Here is a 14,926-nt window from a genome sequence, read left to right on the forward strand (position 1 = left end):
TTTGTTAATCTCACAGGGGCAAATTCTGTAATTCTGTTCGACCAGACAGGTGTAGAGCGGTTTTGAAGCTGCAGTGAGAAAAATGTGAAGGACCTGCTAGACCAGGGGTGTCAAACTCGTGCCATGGAGGGCCGAGAGGCTGCAGGTTTTCATTCCAACCAAGACCTCCACCAGGTGATTTCACTGATCACCCTACCTCCAAACAGAGAGGCGGGACTAATCAGTGAAATCACCTGGTGGAGTTGTTGGTTGGAATGAAAACCTGCAGCCTCTCGGCCCTCCATGGCACGAGTTTGACACCCCGTGCTAGACTGTGGCACAACAAAGGCTCAACACCTTCCACTCTCAACATGAATCTGGCTGCTGCGTCAGCCTGCCATAATGGCAAGCCACCTGGTAGTTTGGTGTCCAGGTTTACGCGAGGTGCCCGCTGATTACACAACCTATCCACTGACCCTCAGATGAGATCTGGTCGCTTGGCTGCCCTGGTCAAATGTTCCTGAACCAAGATACTGACTTCCTACCAGCTCCAGGGGCTTCGATCTGCACCTGATCCTGGGCCTCCATGCAGCGTTCCACTCACTGGCTCACTTTATCACACACGACACACATGGTTTGTGTTGGTTTGGCTGTGTGTAAGTTCTGCGGTAGTTCAGTGTGTTTAAGGTGAGGTGGCAAAACGCTACTGGTTTACCTTACATCACCCTGTCAGATAAGTTTATATTTGAAATAGTTTGGTGTGCCAAATGTCCTCTTTCGCAAATGCATGTGCACTGCTTATTTAATTGTTTAATGGCTTGTTATACTGTCTTCCTCTGTGTGTATGCGTGCATGTGTGTGTGTGTGTGTGTGTGTGTGTGTGTGTGTGTGTGTGTGTGTGTGTGTGTGCATTTGCTCCAGTCCAGCCACGCAGACTCATATCAGATTTCAAATTTATTCAATTTCCTCAATAGAAGAAAATATTTAATAAAATCTCTAATACAGAACAGAAATAAACATTGACAACTGTGGTTCCTACTATATACACACAAAACATATCGTCTGAGCAGACAGTGGAGAGACAGAGAGAGAGAGAGAGAGAGAGAGAGATGGGAAGTGTTGCACATATTAGACATAAATTCACATACCACTTTCTTGTAGGATACACACCGACAGTTGGCGCTGTCCTAACGGTCAACATTTAATGATACAAACAAAGCAACGAATGTCGACTGGAGTGAGTTGAACAGAACTGTGGTTTGATGAGCAAAAACAAGCCACACTCCTCCTCCGTCGATGTTCATAAATGGATAACAACCCACACTGGACACTCTGAGCACCTGAAAGCCTGTAGTCTAAACCAGCGGTTCTCAAACTGGGGGTGCGGGCCCCTCCATTTCTGGGGGGTTGCAAGAGGATGAAGACATAGGGGAAAGAAAATGAAACATTGTAAATATGTAAAAGGCCTTCTCTGACAATTAAGCAAATGCATCAGGCGGAAAAGGTAGTCATTTTTTACATGAGCTGTTCACCACTCTGCATAACGCAGCCTGTGACGGGGGGGGTCGTGAGTAGGCGTTGGTTTGTTCGTGAGTTCAAAAAAATATCATGATTATCGCCCTGTACAAATATATATCATATATTCTGATTGTGAGCAGAATCATCTTTTTGAAAGAGTGATGCGTTCCTGTTTGCATTGATTGACATTGCAGTGCTGTAGTGTTGTACTGGTGGTGTATTTTTCTCTCTCTGCTCCTGAAATGCATAGAGCATCGCAGATTGATGACATAAAATAATTGATACAGGATTCGTCTGGTTCACAATACACTGCAGGCCACTGCTGTGTGCATTCTCTATGTAAATTGCCTTCTCCATGAATGGCATGAAATTCATTTGTACTTCTTTGTACCATCATCACATGAATATATAATTTTTTTTCTCCACTTTTTTTAATTTTGCAGACACACTATTTTAAGATGACTTGAAATTGACTGGCCTTCAGCTGTGGTTGTCCTCTGTGACACACATGCTCACAGGGTTGCAACACCCTCTGGTGGGTGCTGGTAAAATTGTATGCCTGTGTGACGCTCGACATTTGTGACGGGCTTGGATGATCATTTCTATGATGTGTAATTTCATAAGTCTAAAAAAGCAGAATATATTCTGAGCTTTGTTAGGGAAAGAGAGAGAGAGAGAGAGAGAGAGAGAGAGAATGGGAGACATACAGGGGAAGTTGTGCATGTGTATTAGACGTAAACTCACATGTGTTTATGTGTGCATGTTAGTAAGTGTGGTTTGGAGTTTGTGAATGTATTATGTTATCATTATAGCATATGACAACACAGATAGAGCTGCCTTGCAAAAGGCTCTTCCTCATATCTTTATGCTGTCAGCGTCCCATAAAAACCTCGCATCTTGGTTTTGGCCCTGTTTTACTCTGACAGTGGGCACTGTCTCACACACAAACACAAACACACAAAATGTCTCATGAATCTGGAACCAAGGCCAGCAATTGAAAATGCACTGGAAAAATGTCAAAAATGTGTTAAAATGGCGTTTTACTCCAAGTGTGTTATTTGATATCTCTAAAATATGGAGAATCTGGTCTGTAAAGCTGTTAGCATTTACTTAAATCGCTCTAATCCTTCAGAAAGTACCAGAATCTGTTATAATTGTTAGCGACCATCGAAGATTTCACATTGTGGACATGGTGTTTCTGCTGTCAAACAGACCAACTTGTCTGTACATGTGAGGTCCCTCATGTGTTAGTGCTGCATTGTTTTTTTATGGTCTTGTTATTTATCAGCACCAATTACTGGAGTCAGATTCCTTGGACTCATTGTACTTGGTTAATAAAAGTGATTCTAATTTTATCTAGACACATCTCTAAAATCTATCAACACTGACAGAATTGCCACCAAATGACTAATTAACCTACTACCAGTGCTCACCTATGTTTATTTGCATTGTCAGTTTCTACAGTTATTGAGAAATGACAGGATTAGGTTGTAGAAACAGCTGGAGAATAAGTGGTGCCACATTAGAGGATAAACTGTGGTAAACTGAGTGGATTGAAAGGCTTGAAAATGAGTGAGCTCAGGCACCGAAAGAACAGTTCTTCTAGGATTCCTCTAAATCTCTCACTGACCAGCTCGACTCTGTAATGCAGACAGAAGGAAGAGACATTGGTGGAGTGAAAACAGTAGGGAGTGAGACAGACACAGGAGACTGTGAGACACAGAGACCTAAGATGACTTAAACTGGTGAAAGCAGCAACCATAACTATACAAGTGGTAGATGATCATGACAGTAGCCTCAAGTTTTCCATCACAATATAATCAACAATGGTTATGAACAATTACATTTAGACTGAAGAAGCTCTGGACTGGCCTACAGCCGGAACGAGCACTGGGACAATGAATCTAAATTATTTATTTTTTTTGTGCTGTTATCTCATCTATAGCTGCCAAACTGATCCAAATGAAAGCACAGCGTTGATCATTGGGACAACAGCTTGAAACAGTAACATGTTCTTTTTTTCCTTATAAAATTTGTCATCACAACTCATTTAACACGAACAAATTAATGAGAAGATCCTCCACACAGCATCAACAGAGCAACTCAACACTTAACCATGAAAGAGGAATAAGTTGGACAATGGAAAGCTCTGGCTTAGTTGCATTGAGATTATCTTCTTATGGCTACAACGTTCAAGCTAACAGTCTCAGGGGAATTAGGCACATACCGTATTGCAACTACAGATACAATGGAATACATAAACGCATCAGCTCGAGGCATTTGCATTTAATGGGACCATTTCACAACTGAGTGAGCAAAACTGAACAGAAACAAATATGTGGATGAATTAAAAACGTTTCCAGCGCTGAGATCAATGTCTCTGTATTTTTCAGTGGACAATTTCAAGACGTATTTGACTGTAACGTGAACTTCCCATTGTCAAATAGTATATTTATAATAATGTTTGAGACTGAAAACAGCTGCCTGGTTTGACTGTATTCAGGGCTGGCTATATGCGGTTATAAATAATGGGAATCAACATTTTAATACAGCCTGAGGTGAAAAACACCTGATCTGTTCTTTATCTCATTAGTTCATGAGCCTGGATTAGGTCTTCATGTGGCTATAAACATTAGTTTGCTAAAAGGAACTCCCCATCCATCAGCTCTTGCTTTGTCTTGATGCCACCGCTGCACTCTGAAGTCATTTTGCAGCGGCTGCCCACCCAGCATTTAATATGGCCCTCCTCCAAGACAGCACTCAGTTTAATTCATTTTGGGTTTCACAAAATGGTGCAAATGAAAGCAAACTACAGAATTAACATGTCCAAACCGATTTTTTTTTTTTTTTTACAAAACCACCTGCTCTTTCTATGAAACAGGCCGAGCAGGTGAAAGAGCCACGATCTCTTATTGATTGTTGTTACAGCCACTCACAAAGGGCAGATGCATACAAAGGGGAGGTTACAGGTTTAAGAAGGACAATTTGAGATGTTTGAAATATGGATTATGCAACGGGTGGATGGATGGGTAAAATTGCAATCAATATTAGAGCAGGTGATCCTGTTATTTTGCATGCTCAGTAAATGTTTTAGAGGTCATTCCCATACAAACACAAAGTCCCACTAATTGCTGTGTGTTTTCATTCACTGCATCAGTACTGCTTAAATTAATTGCTCTCTTATTTCCTTTGTCATTCTATGAATTTTCGTTTTTTGCTGTCCTGTTTTCTACCATGTTGTGCTGGAATTTCCCCAATTAAGCTGTCTTGGCTTATCATATTCTTTCTACAAGTGGTCTTCATTTGCGTTTTCCCCCTTGTTTGCTTTTTCATTTATTTTCACCACCTCTTTTTGTGGTGTGTTTTATTTATTTTCATCACTTTTTCATCACTATGCAAATAACCTTTGCTAAAAACTACATTACACATTAACGGATAGTTCCAGTCCTCATTTAGGATCGTCTGGGTGTGTTTGCTTTTCAGAATAATACTGTAACAATTACAATTGAAATATTTATTGAGCATTTGCATTGTTAATTAATTACAATGGTAGGGTACTGCTATACAACAGCAATAAGCCACTTGAGGACGTGCTTTATTGTTGTTTTGCTGTAAAGCACCGCTTCGAATGGCTTATTCCTTAAGTAAACAGGGAGGAACGGGGAAGCATTTTAGCTACAGGTCTTAGTGTCTCCAGGAAGCTGAGCCCTTCCTTCCATACACAACCAATACTCAAACACAGCTAAGCTACTTCTATACCTTAGAAGGGAAGAGACTGGTGAAATGGGGTAACAGAATGTAAAACAGAGGGCTTTCAGATAATGCAACACACTTTGTTGGCCATTTTGGAGGTCCTCAGGTCTTGTGTAACAATAACTTTAAACAGCTGGTAGTGTTTTTACAGTCTCAACACAACTGAACTGACTTGGTTCAGTTCTCTGAGATTTTTCAGTGCGAAACAGTCATTTTGTTACTACAGTGGTGGCAAAAAGTTTTTGGACACCCTTAAAATTTTACACAATCTCACAATCTCAAATATTATCATGAAATCAAAAAATTATCAAAAAATTATCAAAAAATCTTTTTTGTGTTTCAAAAGGTGTGGCTGCATTAGACAGATACAAACAAATACAAATTATATTTTTTTGTTTATTGTTTACAAGAAAAACTAACAGAACTAAATTCTTGACAGTTTAATCTTTATCTTCAGGCGTGTTTCCTGCGTTAGGTTCCTTGTTTTAGCCATTTTTGTGTCTGAAGAACTTTCAAATGTGCTGGCTTGATATAGACATGAAGCTTGGCAACAAAAATGGTGTCTTTTAATTTTAAAAGAACGACCTTCATCACTGGTACCAAAATGACCCAATACTCAAAATTTCTTATGTATTTTTATGGAACCAATCAATTTTAAGTTTTTAATGGCTTTTTAAGGATTTGTTTAGTATTTTGGCTATGACTGTACTAAAAGAAATTGCACTTGAAGACCTAAGAGTGATTCTTAATGCAATATTTCACAAATGCATGGGGTGTCCGAAAACTTTTTTCCACCACTGTACTTACCTTCTGCTGGTATTGGGTAACTGAATGCAAAAGTAATGTCAGAAGTAGTGTAGCAAATCAGTTTTCTAGGGAAGTAATAAGTAAAGTAATTCTCTTCTTTTAAGAACAGTGAAACATAATGTGTTGGTTTGTTTCTTGGGAATATTACTGAATTGGCCTACACAATAACAGTCTTTTCTATTTCTCTTGTCTGGTGTCATACATTTGTGCACACCTCTCCAGTGGACCTCCAAGATGGTGCCAGCCATGGTTTCTAGAAAGATTTGCGATGCAACAGCTCTTATGGTGATTCTTGAGATGAGAGAGACGGACAGGAACACACACAGACAGAGAGAGGCATATATAAACATGTAATGTACAATTCGACGGTGAACAGTGCGTTAAGGTCTACAGTATTTCTGTGTACGTGTAACCTTTCTGTTGCATTGACCCAACCTCATGGTACGGAGGGCTCCAAGCTACATGACGCTGCTGGGGGTCTAGTTACAGTGTTGATAATACAACCAGAGCCCTTGGTAGAAAGAGTTGGGACAAACTGTACAGCAGGTGTCATAGAGACAGAGCACAAATAAGCCCCACCCATCCCAGAGGGGCAATCATTCGGTTGCCCTCCACTGACATCACATTGTGACTCGCGATTTTGGTTTATTAACAAGCTAGAAAAACATGCTGCTGTGTGGTGGTGTGTACTAACAACAAGATAAAAATCCACAATCAGGTTTTGGTAAGAGTCCAATCTGTTCATTATATTGTTTTAAGATAAACTATCTTTAGAATATTGAACTTGGGTTGTAATCATCTACAAATTAACACACCAACTCCCCCCTGCAGTGGGGAATATTAAAGAAAATGTGGAATTTAAACAGGCTACATCATTTGAATTAAGGTTTCATTTCTTTCACTCGGTGTGATGCCAAAAATATTAACATCCTCCACTCTAGTGAACATAGGGTGCAAAAATATTCCTTTGTCATGCTAAAACTTGCCAGTCACAGATATTTAAATAAGTATTTTTCCCTTTGGTTCCATTGTTTTCCCCTCTGGTGGGTTGCGGCTTTTTGAATATGATGCGTTGTCTCTGTCTCTATGTTGGTGCCCCTTCTCTAGTGATAAGAGTTTGCTGCAAATATTTAACAGTGCCCCTTAACAGTGCCCTTTAACATCACCATAGTGAGATGCCTACCTTTCTAAACATCAGCTGGCATATAGTTACAAGGTAATAGGACTGTCGAGCTAACATGGCTACCACTAACGACTGTAATGGCTGTAATTACTCTATCTATGGCTCTGGTACGGCTGCTAACACATCATTGTCTATATACAGCCCAGCTAATGTGTTTAAGTGTTTACTATTCTTTAACCATTATTGATTACAAAAGGTTTGCTCCTTTTCTGCATCTCCCTGCCTCTCACACACACACACACACACACACACACACACAGTTACATACATTCACACCAAGGAGCTGCCCATTACAACCGTCTTCTACTATTGGACTGTGAAACTCCACTGGAGCTTTTAGGGTTTGGTGCCTTGCTTAAGGGCATCTCAGTAACAGTTAGTGGTGGAGTGTCTCTTTCAATGTTCCTGCCCAGATTTTCCCATTTAGTGAGAAATGGCAGCCATCTTTTCACACAATAATTTCTCTAACCATTGGACTACTTCCATCACTTCCATCCAAACAGCACACTGCATTTACACACTAGACTGGAAATCATCAATGGCATGTTGGTAATTCAGGATTATACTGTACCCCATAATCCAGTACCTAATTAAGTGAGGCTGACAGGCGAGGATACTCTACCATGCCAAGAAAAACAGGAGGGGATTCTCTGTGTGCTTGTGCATACCTTAAACTACACTACAGGATACCACACTGACATTGTTTACACTCAACCATGTTTGTACAGACAGTCAGCTTGCAATTGCCTATGATGAACACATGTTACGCTCAGTAGCCATAATTCTGCCTAAACTCCAAAGGGTACATGAATCTGGGATCAGTCCTGATTCCAGAGAGGGACTAACAGCCTGATCCAGTAAAAACAGAACTAGACGATGGCGGTGGAAATTTGTTCTTAACTGGGGCACCGTCGGGACCACACACCTTTTGAACAGAAGCATTAGAGGAGGGAAGTACGACGCTACATGAAGCGAGCTTTTTGTCCAGAGATCAACTGTGGTACCCACTGTCACTAGAGTGCTGGCTGCATGTCAGTCCACTGAGCTGCTGACGTCTGTAAAGCTTGACGCAGCCTTGGCGACGGTGTGGAAGGTGTGCATCTCTTAATGCAGGTTCCCTTGCTTTCAACTGATGTCACAGCTGCTACCACCAGCCGTTTTGCCTCCCACTTCATAAACATTGCGTTTAATTGAACTGGGGACACCAAAGAGCCCACTCAAAAGGAACATACAGATTGTTCTACAGGATCTGGCTTGCCCCTGGTTGCCGGGAGTTGCCGTCATCCCCCGTCGCTGATTGGTGCTTGTACAGGTCACATGGCATGAGTGGAAGGGGCTGTCCTTGCTCCCCCACCACTGACTCATAGGGGGGCGCGGCCTCCAGTGGGAAGGAAATGGATGCGATCTGCTGCTGCTCCTGCAGTCCTATTGGGTAGTGGGACGGGGAGAACCAGGCAGCGCTGGCTGACGTCTCTCCACGATAAGAAGAAAGGTCTGGGTTGATGTAGTTAAGCACCTCCTCTTGCCCTGCTCCTCTCTGACAGGGGTCCAATAAGGAGTAAGGTGGAGGGTCATCAGTAGGGATGTAGATCTGAGTCGCACCTGGGCCAACGCACTCATCGTAACTATGGAGATGAAGACAAAAAGCACACAATCACAATTTGCAGTTGTGGAGAGAGGGTAACTTTAGCAGCTTAATTCACTTTCATTCAAGTGTTAATTTATATTATGATTTAAAAAACTGTTCTGACTTAATTGGATATTACCTCCTTTTTATGCCAAAACAGAATACATTTTAGAAGTCTTTATCTAATTCTTGATTTGAATCCGGCTCCCACTTCCTTGATGGTGTCTTTTTAATCAAACATTTTACATAACAACAACAGTGGAAGAACATTTTAAAACCTCACCTGCTCTCATACCCACTCCAATGCACAGATCCACACAGTGACATACAGTACGCCCATAGCCACATACACACACACAGGCAGCACACAGAAAATCTGCCGTGTGAGAAGCCCACACAAGTACATTTGCAATTCAACTATATAGTCAAAAACTCCTCTGCCTCAGCACATATTGCACGCCGCAGCCCACAAATATTCGTGAATGCAACAATGTTCTCACTTGGCAGAGAATAAACCTTCAGCTATGCCATAGTAATCTGCTGATAATCGCCACGGGGACATTCCCCTTTTTGCAAGGTCAGAGGTCGAGCTCAGCTAAAGAGCAGTATGCCTGGACCTGGTAGGAAATCAATGTGTTGCTCAGGAACACCTCAGCAGGGTGAGCAGGTCAGCAGCAGGTCTTCAGATTGAAGGAATGCTCTCCTTGTTCGTTATGCCGCCTTGCTGTCCTCTGCATGTGAAACAGCAAGCTTGATCAGTAATAAACTTCTGCCCTGCAGAAAGCTTGCTCCAGCTTATCAGACAGAGCAGTTCACAAGTTTAAAACACATGTAACCTTACAACACTAAAAAAATTGTATGGCCTGATTCAGATATAGGACAGCAATCTCCCATCAACGTCAGCCAAAAAGTGATAGGGCCATAGGCAGCTCTCACAACACAACACTTTCCTAAGCTCACTGGGTCCCATGTTCTCAGGGTCCAATGTTCTCAGGACCACATATTGCCAGGGCCCTCTGTCCCCAGGGTCCTAAGTTCACAGAGCCTTATGTTGCCAGGTTCCTATGTTCCCAAGGGACAATGTTCCCAGGCTCCTGTGTTCCCTGGGTCCTAAATTGTCAGGGTTACTAAGTTACCAAGGCCCCATGTTCCCAAGGTGCCATGTTCCCTAGGTGCCATGTTCCCAAAGTGCCCTGTTCCCAAGGTGCCATGTTCCCAGGATCCTATGTCCCTGGTTATCGTATGATCCTGGAGCTGGGAAACATAGGACCCTGGAAACATGGGACCCTTTGTCATGTTCCCGTTACATGCCATATAAATCAGGGGGAACCGGGTACCCTGGGAACATAGGAATAACTCTGTGTCATCATGTAGTGTATCTAAATTACTCCAGGCATTTAGTAAGACGGACTTACATTTACTTTAGAAGTATAGGTTCAGTGTCTTCAACAGAACATATGGTCTTGATGGGTATGCAATGAGTCCTTGAGGGGCATCCAGGAGGTGATCAGCAAAATGAGGATTGGTTTAATTTAATTAAAATTTAATTAATTGGAAATTGTTAAGATACCAAAAAATGTATGAATGACGATTGTAACATTATGTTGTAATCTCATCACTTTGAATCGATTTTTGTCTGTGTTCAAGTATGGCATGCTTTTTTTTTTTTTTTTTTTTTTTTTTTAAATGTCAGGGTCCCCAGGACAAAACGGTTTCAAATGGGTGTCTGTGGCTTAATGAATGTCAACGTAGGGGTCTGGGGTATGAAAATGTTTGAAAGCCCTGCTATTAACTGCTTTGTGGATTTAACCTGGGACATTTATGGTAGCATTCCTTTCTACTGATGCTGGCTGATGTCCTGCAAGACCAGGAGATGCAACCTGTTGCATTTTTGAACATGCATGATGACACATCAATTCTGACACCTTGGTAGAAGTACTCTACCAACTACCACTAACTGTTACTGAGATACCCTCTTTTTGTTTTGTGTCATAAAGCAGTAACCTTTTGTGCCGTAAAGCAATGTAATATGTATTGATGTTAAAATGCTACATGCAGCACCTTTAAGACATGTTACATGCAACGCCTTACTCCCTGCCCATTCAGTTCGGATCAGTAGGAGTAGACCAAGTCAGCAGCCTCCCTCCTTCCTGCCAGTCACCAGTTTGTGATGGCAACTGGCAAAATCCCCAGCGCCTCCCTGATGAACTCCTCCAACAGCCCGAGGGAGGTCAGGTTTCCAACCTCCTCCTCCATACAGAGGGAGGTAGGGAGGGAGAGTGAGTGAGAGAGAGAGAGAGAGAGAGAGAGAGAGAGAGGGAGAGAATGTGGAAAGAGAAATAGGACTAGGAATATAAAATCCAATGGAAGGGAGGGGTACTAAGACAGAGAAGCAAGCAATGATAGAGAAAAGAAACAGTTGATGTGTGTGTGTGTGTGTGTGTGTGTGTGTGTGTGTGTGTGTGTGTGTGTGTGTGTGTGCGCACGCACAGAAAAATCAAGAGACATTTGGCAGGAAGCAGTAAATGGGGTTAACTTAATTTTTCTTTCATTCTTCCTTCTTTTCTTTCTTCTATTTGTTCTCCTGCATCTCATGTATTTCCCTGTTCTTCACTACACTCTGAGTGTGTTTGCCCACATGCCAAGCTATTTTAGAGCAACATTAGAGGGTCTAAGTGTGTGTGTGTGTGTGTGTGTGTGTGTGTGTGTGTGTGTGTGTGTGTGTGTGTGTGTGTGTGTGTGTGTGTGTGTGTGTGTGTGTGTGTGATGGCTCTGTGGACATTAGGTCTGTGTGACTGAGCCAAGTTAACTTCATATCAAGGCTAAAATAGTTCTCTTCACACACACACACACACACACACACACACACACAGTCTTACTACAGATGACTGAAATAGCACTTAAAACACCACTTGTGCCAGCCCACTGATCTAGATGCCATCATTATAAAAGAGTTTGTTGTCAGTTGATCTGCTTGGATAATTCCAGGTGGAATAAATGATTTGGTAATTGACTGTTTTTTAGTCATCAGTTCCATCCTCTCTGATTGGATGAATGTGTGACATTACATCATACATTTTAACTGATTGGTTGATGGAAGGATTAACATGCAGACCAGCATGATGTGAGGGTGAATCAGTATGACGTGAAGCAGGAAACAGGGGAGGATGATCCTGCTAATAGCCGATGAAGGCTCATCACTTTACCACATATCACTGAGGATGTCCCTCAAAGGTGCCATGTGGCACATTTTTATTAAACATGCAGGTCACTGTCAGGTTAATTGTGCTTCCCTCTCACTTTCACACCAATAAGGCGTGGTGAGGTGAAAATTGGAGTGAGAGGAACGTGGGGCTGACTGGACTGTTTGGGTGTTTCAGAGATGTTGCAACGCTCTGTAAATCCCCGGGTGACTGAGTGAGAAGCTGTTTGGTCTCTCGCTCCCAGGAGTTAACCAGCTCCTCAACTCCCCTGTGCTTTCCTGGTGTGTGTGTGTGTGTGTGTGTGTGTGTGTGTGTGTGTGTTGGGAGAGTGAAAACAATTCCTCCCCACCTCTCTCCCTTCAGAGACACATGCTGTGAGCAACACATCTAGCTTCCGCTGTTGTTTATCTACTGAGAAAATTAAAACATCAAAATTGTCTTTAGTGATGATGTCACTTGGTACTGAGGCATAAAGGATGGATATGATGGGGAAACCTTGTAGATCCAAGGTTGATATTATATTATATATTGCTACCTGCCATTTTTACTGTCCAATAACTGACTAACTAAATAAATCACCACAAGTCATGCTGGTCTTTATGCCACATGTTCTCATCAGCATCACATTTTATGTAAAACTGAGGGGGAAAAAATCTGTTTGCATGCCCAGTCGACCCTTACAGTCTTATGGCAAGGCATTTTAACATTTAATAACTGTCCTGGACATGTATTGCAGATATCAGTAATTCAGTTCCTCCTAGTCAAAAAGAACATTTCAGATATCCACAATGACATTCTTCCTAGGACAAATGACATCACTTATGCCATTCATGTGTAAGGGGTCTCTCATTACAGATATCCACAATTCAGCTGTAGATATCTATAATGTGAATTGTGGATATCTACTACTGAATTATGACTAGTTGTAATTCCAGCTTCAGATATCTTTAATTCAATATATCGACATTATCCTTTTAAATTAAATTTTATTTCTAAAAGAAAATTCTGATTGGCCACAATGTAATTATGACTTGTTGATATCTGTAATGTTAATTCCAGATAGTCAGATTTTCCTGTTTAACTGTTAAAACGGCTTGCTGTGCAATTTTCTGCTGAAATGCTCAGGGGACACCTGACCATGTGGTTCGCCTCTACATATCTCAGATCAGCAGTTTGTTTCCATTTGTTTCCATAACCATTATAGCCTCTCTTTTTACGATTATAAATCTTTTATTTGGGGTTATATTGTTGTCTACTTAAATTTTATGTGTCTTTGAACTTGAATTTACCACCAGAATTTGCCAAATGGGCTGCAACTACATGACACATACATGCATACCTAGCGTTTTCCTGGAGGCTGAGTGCAAAATTAATGAAATTTTTTAAAAACGGTGGTTGTGCAATGCATTTTGTGTCAAACTCCTTGTTACTGAGTGCTTCACTATGCTGGAATTTGATTTATTTACTATATTAGGTGCATTTTTATTAGTATCATTTATCTATTATTTATCCAGTGCTTTAGTTCATGGCTGTTTTACACAGTTGTTTCTACATTAACTGTAGTGTTGTGTTGTGTTTTTACTGTGTTACTATTATATGAGTATACTAATAAATAGCTTTCTGACTCTGAAAGCAATGAGAAGTCATTCACAATTTGGTTGAGTTTTGAAAACGTGAACTTATTGAGAAATGCTTGTATCCAAGTGTGTAAAGTGGATATTTTTTCTCATTGTATAAAATGTCTCATGACTCAGAGGCTCAGCCTATCCACTGACAATATGTTGTCAGTGGATTATGATGTTTTTTATGTATTATTTATTGTGGTGTTTTATAAGACTGTCCTTTTAAAGGTGTTTTTTTTTTTTTTTATTGTGTCTTTTAAATGACCAATGTGAGAAATGGATAATAGAACTGTTTGGACAATAAAGTTTCTATTCTGTTCTATCCAAATCAATGCAGAAAATAAATCAGTTTTTTTTTTTTTTTAACTCTCACAATATTTTAACTGTTTTAGTTTCTGTAAGGAAGTTGGAGGGGACATACACACACAGGTCAGGACAGAGGGAGGACCTCTGGCTTGTTTGCTGTGACGCTCTACAGAGCTGGACAGGGGACAACTCTGGCTACAGAATACAGCATATGGTCCTGTGTGTGTGTGTGTGTGTGTGTGTGTGTGTGTGTGTGTGTGTGTGTAAAACTGCCAGAACCCTGCTCTCTACCGCTGTGTGAGGTACTCGCCTGTGGAGTGTATTGTGAAAAGAGGACTGTATAGATGCTGCATTCACAGGTGTTTGTGATTTGTGTGTGTGTGTGTGTGTGTGTGTGTGTGTGTGTATCTATAAATGCTCCATAGTGGGGACAAGAATGCATTTTTAACTAACAGAGTGGGGACATTTTGAAGTGAGGACGTTTTGGCCGATCCTCACAAGTACAAGGCAAACTGTGTGTTGTTGGTTAAGGTTAGGGTTAAGGGTTTGAGTTAAGCATGTGCTAGTTATGGTTAATAATAGGAAAAAGCTGGTCGCATTAAGCAGAACTGAACTGAATAGCAACACTTGTCGTGTTGGTGTATTTATGTAATTGCTCTCCCCACTCTCCCTCTCCCTCTCTTCACTCGTGGTTTGTCTGTGTGTTGGAGCCGGATCGTGTCCAGACCACATCAAAGTCATCACAGTGTGAGGCTGAGCACTTCTGAGATTTGATACTGAGAGCTGGGTTTACTTTCATGTGCATTCAGTCATCTGATCGTGCTGAAAAGGGCAAAAAATCCACCTAAAAACGTACAGACATTGTTCAAAATACACCAGAATGCAATTCAACAAGATGCGTTGTGTTTTCAATAAATGTCACACACAT

At 41.3% G+C, this 14,926-nt stretch overlaps 1 protein-coding gene across 2 annotated transcripts in view; it reads right to left on the bottom strand.

Moving 5' to 3' along the window:
- Window positions 1-5,968: 5,968 nt before the first annotated feature.
- bean1 (brain expressed, associated with NEDD4, 1) overlaps window positions 5,969-14,926 on the bottom strand; it is a 49,977-nt gene continuing 41,019 nt past the window's right edge. For both annotated transcript variants that reach the window (XM_030070344.1, XM_030070343.1), the window contains exon 6: window positions 5,969-8,865. In XM_030070344.1, the coding sequence (XP_029926204.1) occupies window positions 8,481-8,865 (385 nt within the window). In that variant the 3' untranslated portion in view covers window positions 5,969-8,480. The remainder of the gene's footprint in view (window positions 8,866-14,926) is intronic.

The sequence above is a fragment of the Myripristis murdjan genome, chromosome 15, assembly GCF_902150065.1.
Source record: "Myripristis murdjan chromosome 15, fMyrMur1.1, whole genome shotgun sequence".
NCBI classification, from domain to species: domain Eukaryota; kingdom Metazoa; phylum Chordata; class Actinopteri; order Holocentriformes; family Holocentridae; genus Myripristis; species Myripristis murdjan.